Source organism: Sarcophilus harrisii, chromosome 4 (assembly GCF_902635505.1).
Source record: "Sarcophilus harrisii chromosome 4, mSarHar1.11, whole genome shotgun sequence".
In the NCBI taxonomy this organism is placed as follows: domain Eukaryota; kingdom Metazoa; phylum Chordata; class Mammalia; order Dasyuromorphia; family Dasyuridae; genus Sarcophilus; species Sarcophilus harrisii.
In genome coordinates, this window is record NC_045429.1 from 359,216,361 (window position 1) to 359,243,908 (window position 27,548).

The window sequence follows — 27,548 nt, forward strand, 5'->3', positions numbered from 1 at the left end:
ATAATGAACATAATGGAATATTATTGTGCCATAAACAATAATGAGATGGAAAATTTCAGAGGCACCTGGGCAGACTTATATGAATTGATTCAGAATAAAGAAAGAACTATGAGAACAATGTATAGAATTATAACAGCATTCTAGAGAAAAACAGCTTTGAAAGACTAAAACTCTGATCAATGCAATGAGAAGTCATAAATCTAAAAGAATGAAGATGAAATATACCCCTCACTTTCTGAAGAGAGCTGATGAGGCTAAAATGCAGAAAGAAACACATTTTTGGACATGGCTAATGTGGGAATTTGTTTTGCCAGACTATGCAGCTTTGTTTTGAGGGCTTTATTTTGTTTTTCAAAATTTCCTCAATGTCTGGAAAGGAATACTAGGTTATACAGATTAATTTTAAATGTTAATTGAAAAAATAAAAACAATCCCCCCAATATGCATAGTTAAGCAAAACAAATTCCTACATTGGCCATATATGTCTTAAGTCATCACTTCTTGGGAAGATAAGATTGAGGGAGATAAATGCAAAGAAATTTTATGTTATGCTGTCTTATATTTGTGCATATATGTGTTATATATGTATATATATATATATCCTTTGTGCATATAGATGTATACATGTGCACACAGGATGCAAAGACAGCCTTGAATATACTGTCCTCTGGGCTCTGCATTTCTTAAAATGTGTTTCCTAAAATGATTATATCATTCCATGAGAATTGAAACACTGACAGAATATTTTGCTACTAGCTTTATGTTTCTTTTTGAGAAAAGACTGGATGATTACTTGTCTAGGATGTTGTAGAGTGCATTTTTGCAGGAATGGGTTGACTAACTGACCTCCAAGATTTAGCAAAATTTAATATAAAATCATTTGTAAGGGAATCTTGGGGAGCATAGGACTACATTCCCCACAAAGCTTTGGGGCAGAGGACTATACTCATTTGAAAAGAGTCCTGAATATTATTTGGGGGAGTGTGTGTGTGTGTGTGTGCCTGTTTTTTTTTTTTTTAAGCCCATTGATTTTAATTATTTATTCCAATTATTTACTTAGAAACTCCCTTTAGTGATGCGAATAGGAAATTCTTTCTGTATAATCTTTAGAGAGGTTCCTTAGGCATAGAAATTGGAGGAGTGACCATGGACAGAATATATGCCAGAAGCCTAGGTCTTCCTGCCTCAAAGACTACCTCTCTATTCACTGGACACTCCAAATACTTGTTACACATAACTGTTTTCCATATCAATAAAGAATGTAATTCTAAAGGGAACCCACATTTATGAGTAACAGTAATGTACATGAAGTGTTAATATCTTCTATGTCTAAATTGGCTGGCAAATGCTGGTATAGATTTTTTTTTCTGTTCACAAGTTACTTAACATTTTCTTCTATATTTCCCATATTTGCTCTCTTCTACAAATATTCACATGCTTTCTACATGCAGCCATATGGAATCAGATATTAGGGCTGGAAGTGACCCTAGAGGGCATCTCTTTTAATCTCATCATTTTAGTCAGTAAGTCAATAAGCATTTATTTATTAAGCACCTATTCTGGGCCAAGCATTGTGCTAAGTACTAGGAATAAAAAATACCAAAAACAAACAAACAAACAAACAAAACCCTCCCAAAAAGAAAAAGAATAGTCCCTGTTCAGAAGAAGCTCATAATCTAAACAAGTATATATGAACAAGCTATGTTCAGGGTAATTAGGAAGCAATCAAAAGAGAGAAGGAACTAGAAATAAGAATTTGGAGGGGCTTCCTGTGGAAGATGAGGTTTTAACTGGAGGTCTTGAAGGAAACCAGGGAAGCCTGGAGAAGGAGATGGGGAGGAAAAGCATTTCATGCATTTGATTAATGGTAATTCCTATATCTGGGGTGCCTTAAGGCTGACAAAGCACTTTCCCCCAAATCGAACAAGACTCATTGCTATAAAGTCAAAGACTTGTGATTTCTAGTGGGTGGGTGGGGGTATTCCTCTATCCAACAAGGAGCAAAACTAATCATCCATAACTTTCAGAGAGCTGCCCTAGACTTGGGGAAACTGAATAATTTATCCACAGTCCCAAGTCTAGTTAAGTGCCAGGAGTGAAATTTGAACCTAGGATCTTAGAAATCTAGTTCTTTTTAGTAATAAGGGGGCTAAAGCCCAGGGACTTCCCTGAGAGGGAAACCTTTTAAGGAAAACCAAAATGTGACTTTATAGAGATGGAGAGTGAAAGAAGGACTGCAAGGGAAAGGCTCAGAGTGAACATCACCAGTTCCAAGAATTTTCCCCTGTGTTCTAAGCCCTGAGCTTCTGATCCCCTGAGCACCCAGCTATCCTGGTGGCATTACTAATTCTGAGCTATTACTAATGAGGTCAGATTAAATGGTTTTTGGGGTCCCTTCCAATCCTAACATTCTATGATCAATGAGATCATGCTACTCCCTCTGAGGCACCTTCACTCAATAAGCTCCAGTGTTTCCCTATCATTTCAAGAATCAATTACAAAATCTTTTCTTTAGCATTCAAAGCTCTTCATAATATAGTTTCTTTCTCCCCACCATCCCATCCCAGTCTTCTTAACACTTACTTGCTACATTTTCTCGGATCTAGCAACACTAGCATTCTGTTATTCAATGAACAAGGCACTTGGCTCTGGGTATTTTCACTGGCTGTCTCCTCAAGTCTGGAACACTTTCCTGATCCTACTGGCTTCCCTAACTTTCTTTAAATCCCAAGCAAAATGTTATCTTCTACAGGAAGCCCATCAGAACCCCTCTTTATTCCAGCCTTCCCTCTGTTGTCTATTTCTCTTTTGTCCTATCCATAGCTCATTCATACATAGTATTTTGCCTGCCGTTTCCCCCAATGTATGTTTTGTGAACAGGGACTATCTTTTGCCTTTTTTGTATCCCTGGCTCTTAGCACATTGTTTGGTATATAGTAATATTTATTGACTGATTGAGATATTAGTAAAGCAATTAGCACAGTGATCAACACATAGAAGGCCCTTAATGTGTATTTTCTACCCTTGTTCCCCTGTTCCTACCCCACCTCCGCAAAAGTCTGTCACTACTCTTTACCAGTTTGGGCTTACTGTCGGATAGTATCTCTGTATCCATAATCATATTTATATCTATCTATGAATCATGATGAGCAAAGAGATGTTTCTGAGTGTTGAAGAAAAAAAGGCTTAGGATAAGCATTGGGAAATACATTATTGTGAATAATAAAAGACTCATTTGCATATTCTCCTTCTTGCCAGAGAGTGATTATTCAATGTTCCATGGAGTGTGTGAGAGATTGAAAGAAGAGAGATCTCTGGTCTTTTGACTTCTATCTTTAAGAAAGAAGACACTTGATTCCAAATTCTCTTCAGGACTCTGAAAAGACAGAAAGATTCTGGGGAAAAGCCAATATGTGTGTACCTATACATATATTTGTAAATATAGACATTCAAATAGCTATACAGAAAAAAAAAATCTGTGCCAACACTTTAAAAATGTAGACCTCATATGATACTTTATTTTGGTTTTCTTTTTCTTTAAGTATTTACATAATATTTTGTATTATAGATAATTGTATTTGCATTTGCAAAATGAGCTGGAGAAAGAAATGGCAAACCATTCCAATATCTTTACCAACAAAAGTGAGTCACAATCAAGCAGGAATTAATAACCACAGGAGCTCAAAGGGCAGTGAGAGATGATTGGGGATGAGCTGTTTATAGTTTTGGTTTCAGAAATATAAACATAGATGCATACTCTGATAGAAACACCTAGGAGTCAAAAGAATTATAAAGTTAACTATAGAAAGGTATGATGGCAAGTATTCCAAGTCTGGGATTAGAGAACCTGAGTTAAAATTTCAATCCTGACTGTTACTGCTTGTGTAATTTTGGGCAAGTCATTTCACATTCCAAGGCCTCAATTTCCTCCTCTGAAAAATAAAGGGATTAAAGTACATGGCCTTTGAAGCTACTTCCATCCTTTGAATTTTTTCATAAGTTACTAGGGACCTTACAGATCATTTAGTTTAACTTGTATCTTTTATGGTCACTTTAACAAGTATTTATCCTGCCTCATCTTGAAGACCAAATTCCCAGGTAGCCATTTCATTTTGAATAATAACCCTAAGGAAGATTTTCCTTGTGTAAGAGCAATTTTCACCCACATCCCTACCTTTGCTGGAAATATTTTTTCCAGATCTATTCCACTCTAACTTTTATTTTCCTTAGTAGTACTTTATTTTTCCAATTTCATGTAAAAATACATTTTCTTTTTCGTTTGTTTTTATTAAGGCATTTTATTTACAAAACATATGCATGAGTAATTTTTCAACATTGACCCTTGTAAAACCTTCTGTTCCAAATTTCCTCTCCTTGCTCATTATATACTTCAACAACAATACTATATGATGACCAGTTCTGATGGACCTGGCCATCCTCAGCAACGAGATCAACCAAATCATTTCCAATGGAGCAGTAATGAACTGAACCAGCTATGCCCAGAGAAAGAACTCTGGGTGATGACTAAAAGCCATTACATTGAATTCCCAATCCCTATATTTATGCCCACCTGCATTTTTGATTTCCTTCACAAGCTAATTGTACAATATTTCAGAGTCTGATTCTTTTTATACAGCAAAATAATGTTTTTGTCATGTATACTTATTGTGTATCTAATGTATTTTAATGTATTTAACATCTACTGGTCATCCTGCCATTTAGGGGAGGGGGTGGGGGGTAAGAGGTGAAAAATTGGAAAAAGATTGGCAATTGTTAAGGCTGTAAAGTTATCCATGCATATAACCTGTAAATGAAAGGCTATTAAATAAAAAATAAAAAAAATTTTTTTTAAATTTCCTCTCCTTCCTCTACCCCATCCCCTGGCTGGCAGGTAGTCCAATACATGTTAAATATGTTAAAATATATGTTAAATCCAATATATGTATACATATTTATTATACAGTTATCTTGCTCTCAAGAAAAATCAGATCAAGAAGGAAAAAAAAAACTAAGAAAGAAAACAAAATGCAAGCAAACAACAGACAGAGTGAGAATGTTATGTTGTGGTCCATACTCAGTTCCCACCATCCTCTCTGGGTGTAGATGGCTCTCTTCACAAGATCACTGGAACTGGCCTCAATCATCTCATTGTTGAAGAGAGCCACATCCATTAGAATTAATCATTGTATAGTTTTGTTGTTGCCATGTACAATGATCTCCTAGTGCTGCTCATTTCATTTAGCATCATGTAAGTTTCTCCAAGCCTCTCTGTATTCATCCTGCTGGTCATTTCTTACCGAACAATAATATTCCATAACACTCATATAATATAATTTATTTAGCCATTCTCCAACTGAGTTTCCAGTTTCTTTCTAAGAAGGGCTGCCACAAACATTTTTGTACATGTGTGTTCCTTTCCCTCCTTTAAAATCTCTTTGGAATATAATCCCAGTAGAAACACTGCTGGGTCAAAGGATATGCAGTTTGATAGACTTTTGGTCATAGTTTCAAACTGCTCTCCAGAATGGTTGGACCAGTTCACAACTCCAACAATGTCCCAGCGTTTCCCACATCCCCTCCAACATTTATCATTTCTTTTGTCATCTTAGCCAACATGAGAGGTTTGCCTGCACTATCTTAATAGGGAACTGTTTTCCCTGCCATTATCCCCAAAGTCCTTGTGGCCTTGTATCCCAGTTACTTTCCCTGCTTAAGGACTATCCAGTCTTTCCATAATTTAATTAGTTAGTTAATTAGTTAATTAATGGTAATTAACTAGTTTATTTAATTCCCTAATTTAGTTAGCTTATTAGTTAATTAATGGTAATTAACTAAACAGGATATGAACTTACCTTTTTGTGTTGTTTCCCCTAATTAAAATATGAGCTCTTTGAGCATAGGAATTGAGATTTTCTCTTTGTATCCCCAGTGATGCACATGTAGTAATTGCTAATAAACTTTAGAACAAACTCCTTTTTCAAAGTCTGGAACCAGAAAAATCAGAACTTCAGGCAAATTCCTAGTGCATGCCTGGCTAAGGTCCAGACAGAACCCAAAAGGACCAGGAGACAGAGACAACAGAACTGGCCCAGATGTGGGTTAGCTTCTGCATGTGGATTCCTCCCTGCCATCTTGTGATGTAACTATTGACACTGTTTTACGTGTAAGTTTGGTCCAATTCCTGGGAATTCACACTTTTAGTCACAACTCTCAATCACTGCCCATACCAGCCTCCAACATCGCTGGGATATTAGAGCCTAGAGCTAGGGGTCCTAGTGGCTGGTGCCACAGAAATCCCGAGTTCAAGCCTGACCTCTGATAATGGTTAGCTGTGTAACCTTGGTCAAGTCACTCTTTTTGCTTCAGTTTCTCATCTGAAGAACGGGAATAATAGGGTTGTAGTCATGAGGATTAAAAATAAGGCAAATCTTAAAAGTTCTATATAAATGCCGACCACCATTATCACATTAAGCTGCCTGTCCTGCATCCACTAGTGTTTTAGTAATTTTTATTTTTATTATTTTTTTTGCATTTTTTTTTTATTTAATAGCCTTTTATTTACAGGTTATATGCATGGATAACTTTACAGCGTTAACAATTGCCAAATTTTTCACCTCTTACCCCCACCCCCTCCCCTAGATGGCAGGATGACCAGTAGATGTTAAATACAGTTTTAATAATTTTTAAAAACGGATGTTTAACATCTTTTTTTTTTTATTTTTTTTTAAATTTTTATTTATTTTTTTTATTTAATAGCCTTTTATTTACAGGTTATATGCATGGGTAACTTTACAGCGTTAACAATTGCCAAATTTTTCACCTCTTACCTCCCCCACCCCCTCCCCTAGATGGCAGGATGACCAGTAGATGTTAAATATATTAAAATATAAATTAGATGATGTTTAACATCTTAATAAAAAAAACCCCACTTTCCTCTCCCTCTTGCTTTTCTTCATTGAGAAAAGAAACTCTTGGCCAAGCAAGACAAGTTCTCAAGTTGGCCCCGTCCAAAAAGGGTCCTTGAGTTTTTTTAATGAGTGAACCATGATTTGATTGGTTTATAGACTTTCCCAGAATCCCGCAGGAGAGTTTCCCTCTGCCAAAGCAAAGCGGCCGGCGCCTGCTCAACCACCGGGTTCAGTCACGCCCCACGGTGTGTCGCTCTTTTCACTCCCTTTCGGTAACCTTCACCCTTATTAGGGGGCGACTTTTCGAGAAAATTCCCCGCCTCCCCTCCCCCCCGGGCCCCGCGGGAGGCCGGAGAATTGCTGTGGGGGTCTGGAGTCCCAGACTCCGCGCCGCCCCCAATCCGGAGGAGAGCATCCAGGAAACGCGCGCTGAATTCAGCAGTCAGAGCCGCTGCCCCAGAGGGCTGGAGATTTCATGGACTAAGCCGGCTTTCGTGGGGGGAAATCACGGGAGGAGACGCTCAGGCGAGGGGAGAAGAAACCCCACGCAAGCTCGAGCCGCGCCGTCCAACCTCTGGCCCCGCCTCTTCCCCCCTGGCTCCTCCCTCGAGGACCGCCCTAGAAGCTTCGCTTCTCGCCTTTGATTGGCTTATTTTTCTGCTCCTCATCCTAATTGGCTTTCGGTTCTCGGTCCAGTCTGGACGCCGAGGTTGGCGGGCCCGCCCCCTCCGCGGGCGCCCGGGTTCCCCATCCCAGCCTGGGCTCTGGGCACGCGCGGGCCGTTGGAGGGGGCGGGGCCGTTAGGCCTATGTGCAAACCGGCGGCTGCTAAGTTGGAGGCGGAGTCGGACCTGAGGCTGGGCCAGGAGTCCAGTGAGGGGGCGGGGTCTCTGTGGAAGGGGGGCTGAGCAGGGGGCACAATGAAATGAGGGGGGAGGGGCTGAGGGGAGGATGGGCTGGGGAGGATTGAGAGGCCAAAGTGGGCAGAGGGAGCGTCTGGGGGAGACGTCGGAGCGCTGTGAGGAAAGGGGGCTGAGAAGCGGCTCTGTGGGGGAGGGGCAGCGGGGGAGGGTGTAAGGAGAGCCTCGTATCATTTGGGATTTAAAACGGACAGGACTGTTGGAGGCCAGCTAGGGGAGGACGGGTCCGAGAGAGTGGCCAGGACCTTTTCGCCGGCTCGTGCGGGCAGGCCCGGCCAGTCTGAGTCCCCCGCTCGCCGGAGGGTCTCCCCTGTAGGGGTTGGCTCTCGGGGTCCCAGGACCTGAGAGGAATCACGGCCGGGAGCCCCTCGGGGCGCCGGGCGTTTGCCTGCATTTGTTTGTGGCGTCTGGGAGCTGTTTGGGACCGTGGGCAAGCTGCGCCCTCTCTCCCCAGGCTGAGCTGGGTAGTGCGAAGGATGCTGGAGTATCCGTGACAGAAGCAGACAGTGTGCTTGTGGACTGGAACGCCCGGTACCATGTCCCTGGTCCAACCAGGCAACGTGGAGGAGCTGTATGAGCTGCAGGATAAGCTGGGCAGGTGAAATGGGCTCTGAGGCTGGCCCCTGGGCCCACATGGGAAAGGGCATGCCCGGCCTCCGGGCTGGAAGCCCGGCTTTGGGCTCGAGCCCAGCTGGCCCTTGCCTGGCTGTTGTCCAAGTGCCCCAGAGCAGCCCCGCCCCTCGGCTCCGCGAGCTGCTCGTGGGCCCTGCAAGCACGCCCCTGCTCATTTAAACTTTGCGTGACGCTCTCTCTCACGTCCCGAGGGAATGGATGGATATCCTCCCTGGGCGCTAACCTCCTCTAGGCATTAATTGGAACCAGTTCATCCTACAACTCTCTGATTTCCTTATTGCCTTATCCTGAAATTAACTTCCCGTCTTTGCTTTCCTAGAAAGCATCTTTCCACAACGCCCATTTGGTACCTATCACATTGATTGCTTTGTATTAGTTATATTTTTTGTTTGTAAAAAGGTTTCTCGAGAAGTGGACCTTGTAAAAGTCAGGTAATTGTTACAAATATTTCAACAGATAATTCTATAGATTCAGACGCTTATTATAATATGGAATGATAATTCCCGGAATACTGGAAGTAGCCTGAGGACAGGATTCTGTTTTACATGACTTTATATCCCTCCTATACTCTAGGAGTCTATGCTAGACTCTAGCATAGGGCTATATACAATTAACTATTGATTGAATTGTGAGTGATTGTCGAAGGATGAAGATTAGACTTGAGAATTTTTCCACTGATTAGAGCTCCTGGTCCTCTGACTACAACCTTTGCTCTACAGTAGGTCCTCTACACAGAGTTATCAGTAGACACAAAATAAATACCTGTTAGTTGATTGGTATGGTTCTATTGAAACCAGACCCCTGATTTTCTCTTCCCGTTATTCCCAACAGGGAGACTCAGATATCGAAATCTTCCCCTCCCCCCCCAAATACTTTGGAGCGATTAGACTAGGCACCCAAATTCCAGATTGATGTACCTGCTTGGCTTACATTTGGTGGAAACACTTTTAGGATGTTGCATGTTGCCACATTGCCCTTTAGGCCTTGACATTTATGCATTCCATAAGTAAGCCTGTGAAACTTCAAGCACACACACACACACATTATACTAATGCTTAACATTTATTGAATTGATTTCTGAGTGCATATACTCTGTGGATGCTAAGTTTATATTATTATAATAATATAATTATAATAATAATATGTGCTATAGCACATCAAAACCGAAACTGAAAGACCCAAATGGCTTTTCCAAGGTCACACATCTAGTTAGTGGCAAAACAGGCTATATAAGTCTGACCTCTTGATTGACTACTAGCTCACTATCAAGTGCATAAAATGTGATCTCTGCCCTCAAGGAACCTACAAGCTTATAGGTGTTATAAGATGGGCACAGACCTCTATAGTACAAGGCAGTATGGAGGTGTCTTGTTGTCGGTCCTTTATTCTTCAAGAGGACCATGATATCATGAAGGTGATACCTCCCTTTCTGGCCTCACTTTTTCCTCAGAGCCATCTGGGTCCAGTGGCCTGATATAGATCAGGAGGACTGGAGATGGCCCTGGATGCAGTGGGAGCCCTTGGCCTTTTTAAGCTAAAGTCTTCAATTGGTCTTGGTTTAACTGAGGTTGCACCTATTGAGGCAAAGAATCTCCTCTTTCATCTAATCTAAAAAAAAAATCTTGTGAATGTTACAACAAAATTCTAAAGGAATCAAGTGGAAGGAGGACAATTTTCTTGCCAGGAAAAGCAGGGAAGTCTGAGTGAAGAAGGTGACATGTAAGTTGGGCCTTGAAGGATGGCTAGCATTTTTTTTTTCTTTATAATTGTAGAGGGGAAGTAAGGGCATCCCAGGTAATGGAACTGAATGAACAAGGCAAGAATCTTGCCCAAGATCCATTTGAGAAACACTGATTAGAGCACTCTGGTACTTCTTGCCCCACACTCTCTTACCCCTTCAGTGGGCACTTTGCCACAGTTTGGAGATGCCGGGAACGGTCCTCAGGGATATCTTATGCGGCCAAATTCATCAGGATGCGTCGGAGGAAAGGCAGCAGAATAGGGATAGAACGTAAGGTGGTAAATCGAGAGGTGGAAATCCTGCAGCAGCTGCAACACCGTCACATCATGCAGCTGCATGACGTCTTCATCTGCCAGGTCCAGATGGTGCTGGTGTTGGAGCTGTGAGTGTCCTGGGGTGGGAAGCATGCTTCTCCAAAGGGGGAGGGAAGCCTGAAGGGTCTCAAAGGGATTCAGGGATCTTAAGTTCCAAGAAGATGATAGGATCCTTGAGAAGTCTATGAAGAAGCTCTTGGGGATCTGAGAAGGAATTGGAATCCTGGGAGATTCTGAAGGGAGAACCAAGTTTTGTGGGTACAAGGAGAGAATGAGGGAGAACTTGAAGGAGGTTCTAGTAATTTAAAGAAGGGAGGGAGGGAATCCATGACTATTCTAAGGAAGAATAAAGGATCTTTGAAGTCAAGGGTATTTAAAGAACTTGTGGGGATCTTAAAGAAAAATTAGACATGACTAGGCCTTAGAATTTGGAATCCTGGTTAAAGGGTTCCTGGTCAAAGAAAATTTGTAGAATACTGGGGGCATAAGAAGGTCTTGTAAAGTCTAGTTTGCTCCCTACCTATGTTCTTTCTTCCTGCAGGATCCAGGGAGGGGAGTTTTTTGACTTTGTGGCTGAAAAGGAGTCAATGTCAGAGCCTGAAGCCTCAGACTTTCTGTTACAACTCCTGGATGGATTGGTTTATATGCATTCCTTGAACATCGCGCACTTTGACCTCAAGGTAGTGACCCCTTTTGATCACATTAGTACTACAGGTGTCTGGATTAGAGATCCTTTTCTCCAAGTTAAGAAATTCATTCGACATTCATTCATTTATGTCACTTCCCTGTTCAAAAAAATTCAGTGGCTTCCTAGGACTCATGGGATCATAGAATTAGAATTGGCAGGGACTTTAGAGGTTATACATTATATATAGCATTAGATACAAATTCCTCTGATTAACACTGAAGATCCTCCACAATCTCCTCATCACTTTTTCCAAGTACTATTTTACATAATTCTCTTTCACACACTCTTAAATTGTGGTCAAACTGATATATTATTGATTTCTTGATATAAATTCCTTGGTCTTGTTCTTCCATCTCCTGCTTTTGTTGTTTATTAGTAAGATGATAATGCAGTTGAAAGGAACTTTCTCCTCACCTCTGCCTGTTACAATTTTCTTTCAAGATTTAGCTCATGTGCCATGTTTGCCATATCTTCCCCTATCCTTCCAGTATAAAGTAATGTCTTTTCTCCAATTTTTCTGAGATCACTTTGTCAATTTATCCTTTGCTCTATAATACTTTATCTTGTATTATATTTATTGGTTTATATATTGGTGTACATGATTCTCCCACCCCAATTTGAAGGAAGGAACTGTTACTTTTCATTTTGTATCTTCTCACTTAGTATAATACTTTGCACATAGTTGAAGGTGCTTAAAAAGCAAATGTCCAATTGAATTGGATTCAACAAAATTTGCTGTGTTCAAGGGAAAATGATAGATACCATGCTGTTCAAAATATAATCCTTACTTATCCTGAATTGTTTTATAATTTAGTTGGATTAGAACAGGAATTCTTAACCTTTATTTATGTCATAGTCTCTATTTCAGTCTGGTTAAACCTATGCACTCCATCCCAAAATGTAGTTGTTATTTTTTAACATTTGAAGGAAAGGCTAAATTTCAATTTGGAGACTATTGGAAATAGAAATAGAATTTCTTTCCTAGCCAAGTTCAGAGACTTCTTGAAGTCTGTCCACAGGTCCCAGTTTAAGAACTTCTGGACTAATCTCTAAGATTCTTGACAATTTAACATTCTATCACATTGCCTCGCATATATTAGGTGCTTTTCAATTGTTAACATGAGTTATGATTATGATCTAGGCAATATAGACATAAACGTTACTATGTGTGTTAAGTATAAAAACTCAACTTTTAAGTTGAGTTTTATAGAAATACAAAAGCAGGAAATCTTACTTTGCTGAAGGCTTCATGAAAGAGCATTGAACTCAATGTAAATTGCTAAGAGACAGATTTAGGCTTAATGAAAGGACAAATTTCCTAAAGAACTCTAGCTCTTTAAGTGGGAAATGCACTACGTTGGGAGGTTTCTTCTCACTAAAGATCTTTAAAAGCAGACTGAATAATCACATATTGGGAATGTTCATAGAAGTGACTCCTGTTTGGATATAGTTTGGATTGTAAACCTTCTGAGTTCCTCTTCTATTCGGAGATTTTTCTTATTTCATCTTGACAACTGGCAATAAAGATTACAAGGAAGGGCACTCCAGGCAGTGGAAAGCAACATGAGCAAAGATGTAGGAAATCGGAAAACTTTAGAAAAGGAAGGAGATTTTTCTATATTTTAGATACTACATGAGATGGTATCTAAAATAAGATTTCTAGATTATGTTTTAAAAGAGCATACTCTTAGTATGAAGTGGTGTACATTTAATGAATGTGGCTAAATATATATATATATATATATATATAAAACAAATAAATATATATATATATATATTTACATATTATCCAGAATCTTTCAAATATGATTAGGAAGCCTTTTAAATTGAAAAGGGTGAGAGAAAATTACCTGCAATATAAAGAAGTTATTACAGAGAATAAATAGGACCTGCAACAAAAAAGTGTTTCAGGCAAACACTATTAAGTGCTTACATTTTAATACAGAGTTCCAGTAATTCAAAGGATACAAATATAAGAAAGGTTTCACCAGTAAAATCCATGGCATCAGAAATTTAAGTACAATATGTAAAGTATGGGAAAACAAGAGAAGCTAAAAATACTAATGTAAGGAAGACTATTTGCTCTCTTAAGAAATATCACTGAGACATGTTGGGATGGAATTCATGGATATTCAAGGGAATATATTTCCCTACTGCTTCAGTCAATCTATGAGTTCAGTAACATGGGTACTAATTCCAGTGTGCAGATTGTACAACATCCATACTTTATTTCATGTGACTAGTCCATTTTGTTTCATAAATAGGAGATCTGCTCAAAATTTTTCCCCCTGAGGCAATTGGGGTTAAGTGACTTCCTCAGGGTCACACAGCTAGGAAGTGTTAAGTGTCTGAAGTCAAATTTCAACTCAGATCCTCCTGACTTCAGGGTTGGTGCTCTATCCACTGTGCCACATAGCTGCCCATCTGTTCCAAATATTGAAGGTTTTCTATAGCTTTTTCAATATTATGAGCACCAGTGTAGCACTTAAGATATCTGTCTTTTAAAAGTTTTATTGATGCTTTGTGTTTTTAAAAATCAATGTCATTTTCAGACATGAGTATCCCTGAATGCTCAGCAAATCTTCTTTTGTAATAGAGAAAAGGAACTGAACAAAATGAATGATATATAGTAATTATGAATGACAGTGTTATCATTTTGCACCTGTCGTCCTCTTGACCTCTATAATGAAATGGGGGAGACACTTTCTTCATCTCTTTTTCCAGGGCCAAGATTAATCATAGTTAAAAAGAGTTCAGCTTCAAACTATTCATCTATTACTTTTAGCTACTGATGTATGACTAGCCCACCTGTTTTTGAACATATATCTCCTAAATGATGTATTTTTCATGAAAATAATCATTGGTAATATGCTGCAATCTGGTGGCTCAATCATTGAGCATCATTTGAAGAATATTGATGTTTAAAAATGGATTTTAATTTCAGGGAGTAACTTGGGATCATATAAATGTTGCATAGTTTTCCTAAAACAATCTAGCCCATAATCTTCCTCCAGTAAGCTTTGGTCTCATGAGGCTCATGGTTTGTTTGTAGTGTTTATCTAAGATATATGTACTGATGAATCAAATCAATAAGGTCTGTTCAAATCCCTATTTCATCCACTTGGCTTTTCCTATGTGGATTGTTAGTTTAAACTTATGAGTGGTTGTAGATCTCATTTAGAAAGCTCTATGGTAGGGCTGGATAAAATCAACACAATAATATGAATGGGTTGGACTAGATGACCTCTAATGTCCCTATCAGTTCTAAAACTATGATCCTGTAATCCACCAACAGGAGCATCTGGAGAACAATCTATAGGGAATACCTTTTCCATTTGGATTCTGCATTAGACCTATCTTCCATGACAGTCGCAAACACCTTTGGTGAGCATATGTCTCCCTTTTTTATGTCTTGCTTGATATTGATAATCAGTATCATCAAACAAAATTCTCTATTGTTGCACCAATCAAGGAATCACTATGCTGTAGGAATGGAGCCTTTAAGACTGCATTTTGATCTACTGAGTCAAATGCTTTTATTTAAAATAGTCAACAAACAATAAGCACAGCGGGATCTTGTTTTTTATACACTTTTTAGTCAGCTGCATGATTTTGAAGATGTGCCTTGTAGTAAAGTGTTGTTTGCAGTAATCAACCTGTTCTCTTCTCATCTATTTTCTTCAAAGAAACATTTGATACATATGTAGATCATTCTAAAATTTTATAAAGATGAGAAACTGGGCATTTAAGTTAAAAGTTATTGCTGTCCTCTTAAACATCATTTTTGGGATAGTAATACTGTATGTGATTCCCCCCCCCCCAAATTCCGTAATATCTTCCTTTCTTGACAATATGTATGAGTAGCTTGAGAATTGAGAACAATGCTCTCAAGACTTGGTCTCCTCCAGTACAAATTTCCTCTATTTGTACTTTCTGCCTTGTCTTTGTCCTAGTTTAGTATTCATATTTCCTCTACCTTTTTTTTTTTTTTTTTTTTTTTTTGGTACACCATAGACTGAAATAGTAGAATCTAAATTGTTAGATGATCATGAAATAGCTCATAGAGAGGAAGACTTGCTTTCAAATCCCACTTATTTACATATAATGGTTGTATGAATGTGGTATGTCCACTTAACCTCTTAGTACCTCTTAAGGTGTAGTTTTAAGGAAGTAGCATGGTGCAGTGGAATAAACATCAATCCTTGAGGCAGATGACCTGGGTTCAAATCCTGACTCTGATTGTAAGGTACTGTGTCCCTGTGTCTCAACTTCCTGATTTGTAAAATGAGGCAGTTAAATTAGATGTTACTGAAGTCTCTTCTACCTATATACCCATGATGTCACTGTCATTGATGAAGAAAATTGTTAGTTACAGAAATTCTGATAGATTTGATCTAGTTTTCATCTGTTATCTTTTCATTTTCATTTTAAAAAACATATTTGATTGGATATAGTCTTGCTTAATTAGAAAAGTATACCATATTCATTCATTCACTAAACATTTAAGGTCCTATAAGAACCTTATAGTTCTTATAACTATTGTGCTAAGCATTGGATAAGAGTGTGTAAGTGAAGGACAGAGTGGCATTATATAAAAGGAAGATATGTGACAACCGCTCTAGCATCCCAGATACCTCAGAATCAGTCAGAGTCAGGATAAGCAAAAGTCCTCAGTCTTTATTCTTGGTCCTTAGATGCAGGATTGAACAGGATGGAAGCAGAATCTCCACGACCGCTTTCTCCCTTGTCTGCTGCCAAAGTGTGACCCTGGCTCATCTTACCCCACCCCCTAGTCCCTCCTACAATCCTCTGTATATACACCAATCATGGAGCCAGCACAGGATAGTGGGAAGGACCATTTTCCAAGCATATGCCCATAGAGTATTGTCCAATTGGTAGTTAGCCTTAAGTGCTTGGCAGTCCTGACCTCAGTGCATTGACTCAATAGTTTCAGCTTTCTACAAAGATATATTCAGGAGATAAAATCATAGAAGAGCATGGGCACACATGTTGGAGAATATCTGGGTAAAGACAAAGAGAGGAAGGAACAGAAATGAGAGTCTTGCTGATATTTCATAGACCACATATCTAGAAGGAGGAAATAGGTGAGGAATTTAGGACCTACCCTTAAGCATGACATAGACTTCATCTATCGATCTATGTTCCAAAAATAGAACAGCTGATGCATTCTTGGATTGTTTTTATGTTAGTTTCAAACTCCTAAAAAGTAGAGAAAGCAATATAGGGAGCTCATATTTGCTACCTGGTTCTGACCAACAAGGAAGAATTCATTACTGAAATAATACTGTATCTTGGAATTTATGATAGGGAAGAAGAAGAAAGCTGGGTACAGCCTAATATTGTACCCTGGATTTAAGATGAACATTTTAAAGCCTCAGAGAAAGGATTGGTAGGGATTATAACCTAAAATTCTACTGGAGAAGTAAGCCCAAGAAAGATAAGATGCTTTAAGGAATGAAATTCTTAAGATAGAAACTGTTCTGATTAGGAAAAAAAGAGGAATTGAATAAAAAGACGAATTTGGTTACAGATAAAACTCATAAACCAACTTAGATTTTTTAAAAAATCTAGATAGATAGAAAGATAGTAACAGAGTAGAAAGAAGCAGTGCATCTCAGTTCTCTTTTCTACTACCTGCCCCAATCTTTCCCAGCACATGACTTGGTTCCATTGCTCAGAGCTGAATACCTAGAGAAGGAGGGACATTGGATTTAGCCAGTAGGCTAAAGAGAAAAGCTTTAGTACAGTTCCAAAGAAAAAAGCCTTAGTATGGATTATTAGGAAGAACAGGGCCTCAATATTGGTCAAGGGATGACTTTGGATTCTGGGATAAAGCAAAAAGCTTCAACTCAGTTTTATCCCTGAGGAGGGGAGATAGCATAAACCAGAATGAGTAAATAAAGACAAAAGAGCTATTATGATAATAGAAATAACCAAAACACAAATCTAGAAGAAGAAAATAACTTCAAAAAACCTAAAAGCAAACCTCAAAGGGAAATAACCCAGTTTGCCCACAAGATTGGTTGGAAATAAAATGGAAGTGTTAAGAGGAAAGAATTAGAAAAGAAATAACTATGGAAAAGAAACTTGTAAAGAGAATTAATAACTTAATACAAGAGAATTAATAACTAAAACACAAATTTTAGTAGATTCTCCAGAAGTTACAATAGGCCAAATAGAATGATGACTTTAGGAAACAAGAAATATTAAAGTGAAAAGATTGAAAAAAAAAAGAAGAAAATATAAGGTGTCTCATAGCAAAAAACAACAGACCTGGAAAACAGATTAAGGAGAAGTAACTTAAGAATCACTGGACTATGGGGCAATTAAGTGTTTCAATGGATAGAACAGTGGCTCTGGAATCAAGAGGATCTGAATTCCAACTTGTCTCAGACATTACTTCTGTGATCCTAGACAAGGTTACTTAACCCCAATTGTGTGTGTATGTATGTGTGTGTGAGAGAGAGAGAGAGAGTAAGAGGAGAAAGAGCACACACACACACACACACACACACACACAGAAAGAGAGAGAGAGAGAGAGAGAGAGAGAGAGAGAGAGAGAGAGAGAGAAATGAGAATATCATTGGATTACTTGAAAGACCAGCACTAAAAAAAGATCCTGGATATCATATATAAAAAAATCATGAAATAAAATTGTTTAGAGATAATCAAACAAGAAGGGAAAGTGAAGACAGAATAATCCGTAAATTACTTCCTGAAAGAAATCCCAAAATGAAAACTTCCAGGAATATCATTGCTAAAATGCTAAGCATGTAAATTTTAAAAATGCTGGCAGCAACCAGAAAGAATTAAATTACCAAGGAACTTATGGTCAGGATCACACAAGATTTAACAGCTACCACTATAAAGGAGTGGGCAGTGTGATATTTAAAAAGGCAAAAGAATCTACAACTAAGAATAACCTACTCAGCAAAACAAACTTAATTCTACAAAGGAAAAAAATTGCCTACAATGAAATATAGGAATTCCAAGAAATCCTGAGGAAAAGACTAAGTGGAATAGAAACTTTAAAACAAGAACATGGGAGTCAAGAGAAATTTTAAGAAGGCAAATAAAAGGGACCAGAAAGAACTCTATAAAGACAAACCTTTTACATTCTAATGGGGACAAAGAATTTTAGGAGAATTCTTTCAGAACCCTAATGTCATCAGGGGTAATAGAAAGTGTCAAATGACATAAGACTGGTCTTGTCATGTTTTGATGATTTGAAAGAAGAGAGGAGGGAAAAAGATACATGAACTTAATTCACATAGAGTATGCAAGTAGATGTCTATACAAAAAGTAAAGAATGAAGTTGGAAATAGGTAATGCTTGAACCTCTTTTTCATCTGAACTAGCCAAAAGAGAGCAGAACACATATAAAATTTGCTGTTGCAATGCATTCAACTCAACAGAGAAACAAAAGAGGAAGAGGAGAAAAGGGAATATAAGAAGGATGATAGCTGCAGGGAGGGATTAACCATAAGCAAAACAAACCCTAAACTTGGAAAGGGGATGAGGAATCATGAGCAGTTAGAAAGAAATAAAGAGGAAGTGGGGAATAACAAGAGAAAAAAAAAAAGAAAATAGCATGGAGAGAAATAACAATCATAACTGAGTGAATGGAATGAATTCACCCATAAAATGGAAAAGGTTAGCAAAATGGATTAGAAAGACGACTAAAATATGTTGGTTACAACCTACCCACTTGAAACATAAAGAGTTAAAAATAAGTAGTTGGGGCAAAAATATATTATGCCTCAGCTGAACTATAAAAAGCAAGGATGACAATCATGATTTCAGTCAGTGCCCCAACAAAAAGTGAGATAAACATCAAATTATTTTTGCTTAACAGTATCAAAATTTTCATTATGTAACATAGCAAATGGCATACCATCTTAATACTTAAAGGAAAAGCTAAATTAGAAGAAATAGATAGTAAAAGCTATGATGATGGTGAACCTTGGTATACTCTTCATAGAGTTAAGACAATTCTAACAAAAATAAATGAAAAAGAAGTTAATAGAAATTTTAAAAAGTTGGTTATGATTTATGTCTGGTAATTATTGAATGGAAATAGAAAGGAATGTATATATCTTCAGCTATTTATGACGTTTCTGCAAAAATTGGCCATTAAGGCATAATAACATCACAAATACAGAGAAGCAATATTAAACACATCCATTAGTGACCGAACATAATAAAAATTATTTTATATAAAGCTTCATTGAAGAAAATTAAATATCAATCAGAGACTAAATAATCACTTTAAATAACTGGTACATTAAAAACAAATGGTAGACAAGAGATCATTATATACGTCAACAACGATACTGTATGAAGATGTATTCTGATGGAAGTGGATTTCTTTGACAAAGAGACCTAATTCAGTTTCAATTGATCAATGATGGACAGAAACAACTACACCCAAAGAAAAAAACACTGGGAAATGAATGTAAACTGTTTGCATTTTTGTTTTTCTTCCCAGGTTATTTTTACCTTCTGAATCCAATTCTCCCTGTGCAACAAGAAAACTGTTTGGTTCTGCACACATATATTGTATCTAGGATATACTATGACATATTCAACATATATAGGACTGCTTGTTATCTAGGGGAGGGGGTGGAGGGTGGGAGGGAAAAATCAGAACAGAAGTGAGTACAAGGGATAATGTTGTAAAAAAAAAATTACCCTGGCATGGGTTCTGTCAATAAAAAGTTATTATAATAAAAAAAATGGTAGAAATGAAAAATTTCATTAAAGCTAATGACTCCATAGTCAACATTTTTGAGACACAGCCAAAGCAGTCAGTAGGGAAAATTTTACAATTCTAAATATTTTCAGCAATAAATGAATAAATCAATGAATTGAGCATGCAATTAAAAAATTTTAAAAATCTAGCAAACCAATAAATTAACCCCATCTGATTAAATTCCAAAATAGAAATAGAAAAAAATTAACAAAATTAAAAGAAAAAAAATTTAATAAAACTAGGAGCTGTTTTTTTTTAAAAAAGGTAAATAGATAAGCCATTAACTAACTTGATTTTAAAAGTAGACCAAATTATTCAAGCATCAAAAATTAAAAGATGAATTCCCAACCAATAAAGTGAAAAAAAAATTTTAGAAACTTTAAATTATATGCCAATAAAACTGACAATCTTAACTAAAATGGATTAATTCAATATTTATAAAAATATAAAGTGCCCAGATTAAGTAACAACAGGAAATAAAGGGCATAAATAACTGAATCTTAGGGGAAAAAAAATAAAAAAAAAACAAATGAATTCCCCAAAGGGGGGAAAACTACCCTAGGACCCAGATGAATTTATGAGTGAATTCTAGCAAGCATTCAAGAAAGAACAAGTCCAATATACAAGAACTGTTTGAAAAAAAGAGAACGAAAGAAAAAATAAGATGGGATCCTATAAAATTCATATTACGACACAAATACATCTATTTCTAAATTAGGGGAAGTCAACACAAAGATGATTATAGATGAATATCTATTGAACATTGAAGTAAAACTTTTAAATAAAATATTAACTGAGAGCCTACTATGTTATATCACATGATACAAACAAACAACAAAATTTGTCAACAGAAGTTTTTTTGGCAAAATACAACACATTTCTGTTAAACATTAGAAACCAAAAGAATAACTGGATCTTTTCTTAACTGTATATACATATGTAAATGTTATACACACACACATATATACACACATGCACATACACACAGAGTTTGCACACATATAGTGGACTTAGAAATTACTCTTAGGATATTTCCTATTAATTTAACAGTTGTGCCCAAGTACATCCTAGGAGGAGTCTTTCCTGACCAAAGTGTAAAATTCCCAGGACAAGGTCTTTATTAGGGGTGATGATCTAGCAACACTAAATTCCTTCCCCTGAATATGTGATGCCTCTTGATGTGTTTCTTTATTCTGACATTGATGTCAGAACTCACCTTAAGAAGGTAGGAAATTATTTTAAGTTTGAGTTGTTCAGTGTAACACTATATTGACTGAATGGCTAGTTTATACAAATCTTGGATTTACACTCTTGGATTTAAGTTTTAAAAGGGGGGGGGGGGACTGCAAGGTCAAAGAAATGCAAAGAGATTGAACAGAGAGGAGATATGAATCAAATTCTGATGTTCCCAAAGAAAATCCTACATAGGGGCAAAGCCAGAGACATTTTTAAGAGATGGCTGGTCCATGAACTCAGAATTTTGATAATTATAAATTACATTATGATTTAATTGGTTTCATTTTGTAAAAATGTTTGTTATATTCCATTTTTAGCATATTCTAACATTTTTCTTAAAGCATGATATACAGATATAACACTTGAGTATCTCTCAAACATTTAGTTTCATTTCTTAATCATGTTTTCTGACATTTTTTCCTTGCTTTCACATGGAAGTCACTATGTATCAAGATATAAGTTGATTTGATTTGGTAGATCTTTTATAGTACTTAATAGAAATTCTATACTCTTTCATCCTTTGTAAGACGCCTTGTTGCAAAATGCAACTGTGTCTATATAAGAGTTTGGGCATTTTGCTTTTTGTTGTTTTTATTCATTTTGAACATTACAAGATGAGGTGACCAAGTGTTCTATGACATATTTCTTATTGCCTCCAGAAGCATAACCAAATCCAGTTTGGGATTCACTCACTTGGGTTCTCTGGGCCAAGATCACTGGCCCACTCTTTAAATCCCAAATTCACTTTTAGTGAATTATGAATCCTTTTTGACATTAGGTTGGGCTTATGTCACTCCATCTCTATTCATTATCATATAACCCCCTTAGTGAACTAGATATTTAACTTTCCTTCCCATCAAAATAAAATCCAAGTAAATAAAGACAGCGCCTATACTACAAAACTGGTATATTTCAATTGGATATAGAGGTCACTCCCAAAGTTCACAAGATACCTCGCTCCTTACATAGAATGGATATAGGGGACAGGTTTTGCTAACACTACAATGTCAAAGATGGTGAAATAAGGGCAAAGAACAGGAGCTGGGAACTCAGGTTTAGATGGTGGTTGTGGGAAAAAAGATATACAAGCAAATATACGTGCATGATTATTATTATTGGAGACACCATAGATTTGGGAGCTGGACAGGGTACTAGAACTGGGACATAAGAAGTGATAGTATTAGAATATTGCTTGCACTTCCCCCATCCCTTATGGCTATAGCAGGTACTGCAAACCTAGGTTGAGTAAATTTGAATTGATGATGTAAGAACTGAGAGCTGGCCAAGAATTTCTTTTTCCCTCTCCCTAGCCTGAGAACATCATGCTACAGCAGAAAGATGTTATTAAACCTAAGATCAAGATAATTGGCTTCGGAATGGCCCAGAAAATTGAGAAAAACATGTGCCTCGTCAGTCGGTGTGGGCTTCCTGAGTATGTTGGTAGGTAGAGAGATTGGGCTCTAGGATCTTGGATTCTCCATCTTTGCTTTTCCTTCAAATTTCCAGAGCCTATTTGTCTGCAACTTACTAAGTTTGGACTAGTTGACCTTCCCGAGGTCATCTCAGCCATAACCTTGCCTTTCATCAAGGTGTCTTGTCCCTTAATCCAGTGTTTTATTGCAGTGGTTTGGGTTTTTTTTTTTTTTTTTTTTAAGGAAAAGTTCACCTTCCTTAGTCTTTAGCCTTCTAAGTCTTATACTTTTACTAGGAACTCATATCCACTGAGAGATGAATGCCAATGAGGCTTTTTCCTCTTATCAGCTTTCTTATTCTACCATTCATATCTTGCCCAGCTATCTAGCTACCATCCTTCCTTGCTGCAGTTTCAGCCCTTCTCCATCTGTCCTCAGTGAGATATTTTACTCCATTTCCTTAAAGAATCATTCTCACCCTCTTGATCCTTTATGGCCCCCTCCTCAGCCCCAGCTCCTTCCTCCTTCCCACAAATCTTCCTCTGCATAGGAATTCCAGTCTGGCACCTGCCAGGGCTTCCTACCTAGCCCAGGTACTCAGGAGCCGAGCTGCAGGGCGGAGTGGGGACCAGGAGTGGAGGACCCCACCCTGGGCTCCCTCAGGATGAGCGTTTTCCCCTTTCAGCTCCGGAAGTGATCAAGTTGGAACCTCTCACTGTTGTTGCTGACATGTGGTGAGGGCTGTGGGCTAGGAAGAAAGGGTTGAGGAGGGAGCTGGGGAGGATGAAGGGAGGGTACTGGGGTTTCTACCACTTGGAAGACTTCTATCTTTTTGATCATGTGTTTTTTCTGTACCTTTCCTTCAGTATTTTTTTCCTTCCTCTTTTTTCTTAGATCTGATTCTTTGTCACTCCCTCCTCTTCCTGTTTCTCTCCTCCCAGTTTTTCCTCTTTCTCCTCCAAGTCTGGTTTTATTTCCTTTTCTCCTCCCTTTTCTCCCTTCTTTCCTCTTCCTTTCCCTATCTCCTCCTTTACCTTATCTTCTACTGCCTCCATGTTTCTTTGCTCTATTTTTCCAGCCTCTTCATGCTGTCTTTCTCCCCATTATTTGGAAAATTGTGATCTGTGGCTTGAGGTTCTAAAGTAGTCACCTCTCTGATCCAGCCCCTCCTTTTATTCTAGGAGTGTTGGTGTCATTACCTATATCCTGTGAGTACTTCCTCCCCAGTATCCCACCACCATCCCCCACACCACAGCATCGCCTTCCCTCCAACTGCTTCTCTCATGGTGGGAGAGCAAAGGAGCTGGGAAAAGGGGAACATAGTCAGTCAGCATCCAGCAGTCAGCATGGGCAAGAGGATTCCCTGGAGGGAGGTTGGGATGGCACTAGAGGGAAGATGTATTATTAGACTAAGAATGGGTAAAGGGAGAGGTGATGGGAGATGGTTCTTAGGTGTCTCCATAGGCAATACTACAAGCCTGAGGTGAAGTAGTTGGGATCCTAGATTGACTAAATAGCTTTTCAGCCCCTTCCAATTCTGAGACTCTGTGAATTGGACCAAGCTTTCTGGGCTCCTGGGGGAAGGTTTGATGATTTCCTTTCTTCTGATGTACCTACTCTGCCCACTCTGTGGATCCACAGGCTCAGCGGAGTGTCTCCTTTCCAGGACAAAATGGAAAATGATACTGTCACTAATATTATCAAAGGCACTTTTGACTATGAGGACACCTACTTCAATTCCACGTCAGCCATAGCCAAGGACTTCATCAGCCAGATGCTGGTTATTAACCCCAAGTATCTAATGAGCATCCACCCTTGAACATTGTACTTCACCCCTCCATTCTCTCTACCAACTGTATGTCTCAATACTTCTGCCCTAATCTCAACACTGCCTTATTTCCTTTGCCGGTTCCCACCTGGCAAGGCTGAATGATCTAGAAAGTCTCTAGACAAAAGGATACCATGGAAAGAATACTGGATTTGGAATCAGGATCTGGGTTCAAATCCTAACTTTATCACTTAGAAATAATTACTTGGATGACTTTGAGCAAGTCACTTAATCTTTTGTTTTTTTCATTGGAAAATGAGGAAATTGGATTAGATGATGTCTAAGGTCTGTTCCTGCTCTCTAAAATTTATAGTCCTTTCATGGAGGGGAGGAAGTAAGGCTGGGTGGAGAGAAATTAAGCCTATCCCTTCAGGAAATGACTAACCTTCATGAGAATAGACTTGGAGATGAAATTGGGCAGAGGGAAAAATGAAGATGGGGTTGGGGAAGGAGCAATTTGGCTTGATGAGAGTGGGAAGTGCCAAGAAATAATGGGGACAAGGATCTAGGGCTGTGCCAACCCTTTCTTTCTGCTTGACAGGGAACGAATGACATCATCTCAAGCTCTCCTCCACCCATGGATTAAGGTATTACGCATGAGAATGTGGATTTATTTCCTACCCTGAAAACCCCAGGCTTGGAAGCATGCAGGGTGGAACGCATGGTCCCCTAGTGGGTTGATGGGCAAGGGAGGGGGCTGAGCAGGCCAGCCTGGGCTGCCAGGGGTCAGGAGGACAACTAAGTGAGTCGGCATCTGTTGTGTTCTTAGCCTCTGACCATAAAACAGGAGAGGAATCGAGAGTCTGCCTCGATCAACATAACTAACTTCCGCAAGTTCAATTCTCAGCGTAAGTGGAAGGTGAGCCACACAGATGCCTGTTTCCCTTTGTTAACTTAGCCTCGGGTTCTTTGGGGTTTCAGCTCAGCCCCCGGGTTCATAAAAGCCCCAGAGTCTCCCAGTTGGAAGGATCATACATAGGACCATGGGAAGTAGAGCTAGGAGGACTTTAGATCATCCAGCCCAACCCTTTCATTTTTACAGAGGACCAGGAAGTTAAGCCCAAAGTCTCACAGTCGGCAGCCAAGCCCCTCTGAGCCAGGTCCTCTAAATCCAGCGCTTTTTTCCCTTAACCAGCCACCTCTGTCAGGGGGCCTCAAAGGCGGGCATGGGAGTGAGGCTAATCTGTCACTTTAAGGTTTACCAAACACTTCTCCTGTGACAAGCACCAGTCACACTTTACAGACCAGACTGAGGTGCAGAGATTGTGACTGGCCTATGACCACACAGTTTAGTGTTGGGTCTGAGCTCTGAGCCTGGGCTTCCTGACTCTTTGTACACCACATGAGAGTAGGAGAGTGGAGCTGATAGAGACCCTTTCCTCCCTCTTTTCACCCATTCTAGCTCTCCTGCCACATGATCACTCCCTGTAGTCACTTCTGTGGAATGAATATGCTCTTCTACCAAGCCAAGGAGGATGAGGATCTGGTGAGACCCTCCTCCCACCCCAACCTCTCTACATGTTTCCTTATCAACTCCCTTTAGTCTTCTTGTTTTCTCTGAGCTGCCCCCAGCCTGCCTGCATCTCCACAGCTATGCACACTTGCACCATATGGACATGGCCCCAGCTGAATCCCATACTTGAGTGGCCCAGCATGGCAGGGATAGAGTCCTCCTGAGCATCCCCGGGACCTGAGCACTAGAGAGGGAGCTCTGGCATGACCCCACAGTCAGGTCACCCTTTGCCTCTCTTCATCCAGAGAGCCTGTGAGAGCGACCAAGAGGATTCCACAATGCCCTCTGCCTCCCTCCTCCGCCGAAGACACAGCAGCTACTCCTGAGCCTGGAAAGCGGGGATAGGTGGAGGAGCTGGCTCACACGCTCTTTGCCTGGTTGGAGGGAGCAAAGGGCTGTGCCAGGGGTAATGGGAGGCAGCATGCTGTGACTCTGTGCTACTATACCTCATTCCCCTGATCTTCCATGCTCCACCCCTACTCTCCAGCTTCAGTTTTTTTCACTCAACATGAAGCTGATATTCTCCCAGTGACTCTGTATTCTCTCTGAATCTTGGGGTAAGGGTGGGGAGAGGCGGGAAGGAAGTTGAAGGAAGGGGCTTTCTCTTTCTTCCCTGAGGTGGATGTACCTGGTTCAGTTAGGTAGGGAAGCAGCTTGTGGTTTGGATCTGGAGTTAAAGGACCTAGGTTTAAATCCCAAGTTCATGGGATGTGAATGTTTAGTAAATGAGACCTGGGGAAAATCAACAAACCTCTGGTCCTCAATGTCCCCACCTAAAACAGAAAGGAATTAGATTAAATGACCTCTGTGATCCCTTGTAGCCTAAATCTTTCATCCTGACTCTTCCAGGCCAAACTACTTTATAAAGTATTTTCATATCCATAGTTTCATTTAAGGTTCTCAGCCTTGTGAAGTTGGCAGGACAGGAATTACCCCCATTTTACAGATAAGAGAACTATGGCTTAAAAGAGGAGAAATGTCCCACGACCACACAGCTAGTAGACAGCAGAGATATAACTAAGAATGCAGGCTTTCCAATGACCAGTAAAGAAAACACTTAACTATCTCCACCCTACCCATCACCCTCCCTGTGAGGAGTTTGTATGAGCAAGTGTGTCTGTGTAGAATGTGAGTGATTATTTTGTCTTAAGGATACATGTAGCTGTCTCAAGGATAGCCTTGAGTATTCTCAGTTTACATTTTGTGTTGTGTTTTATAATAACAATTGGAAGATAATGGGGAAAGGAATTAATTTACTTTATGAACCTACAAGAATCAACTAACGTCTGGTAAACTAGAATTTATTAAGCACTTTGTATGGGCCAGGTACTTTGTGAGCCTCAATTTCCTCATTTGTGAAATGAGGGATGATAGCCAGCAAGCCTCTTTTATTTTTAAAATTGAATTTAGCTCTCATTCAGCTCTAAAACCTATGATTCTATAATCCCTAAATTGCTTCTAGCTCACCCATTTGTGTCCTTCCCAAAGGTTACTGGAGCTGCAATTTCCAGCCTGGCCATTAAGGGTCACTGTTGCTTCAGCAACTGGAGGCAGCAGGTGGTGCAGGATTCATACACAGCTTT

General features: G+C 39.1%; 1 protein-coding gene across 5 annotated transcripts; it reads left to right on the forward strand.

Annotated features, from left to right (window-relative positions):
- The first annotated feature begins 7,122 nt into the window (after nucleotides 1–7,122).
- LOC100916127 (death-associated protein kinase 2) lies at nucleotides 7,123–26,497 on the forward strand. Of its 5 annotated transcripts, none has more exons than XM_031966796.1 (12): nucleotides 7,123–7,153; nucleotides 8,282–8,425; nucleotides 10,362–10,583; nucleotides 11,057–11,195; nucleotides 22,523–22,652; nucleotides 23,310–23,358; nucleotides 23,806–23,832; nucleotides 24,266–24,418; nucleotides 24,994–25,039; nucleotides 25,222–25,311; nucleotides 25,855–25,938; nucleotides 26,211–26,497. In XM_031966796.1, the coding sequence occupies exons 2-12, from the start codon at nucleotides 8,364–8,366 to the stop codon at nucleotides 26,289–26,291; spliced, it is 1,083 nt and encodes a 360-aa protein (XP_031822656.1). In that variant the 5' UTR covers nucleotides 7,123–7,153; nucleotides 8,282–8,363; the 3' UTR covers nucleotides 26,292–26,497. The 5 variants fall into 5 exon arrangements, with proteins under 5 accessions (XP_031822656.1, XP_031822657.1, XP_012403640.1 ...); XM_003768101.3 differs by lacking the exon at nucleotides 7,123–7,153 and adding an exon at nucleotides 7,644–7,780; XM_012548183.2 differs by lacking the exon at nucleotides 7,123–7,153 and adding an exon at nucleotides 7,896–7,925.
- The last annotated feature ends 1,051 nt before the right edge of the window (nucleotides 26,498–27,548 follow it).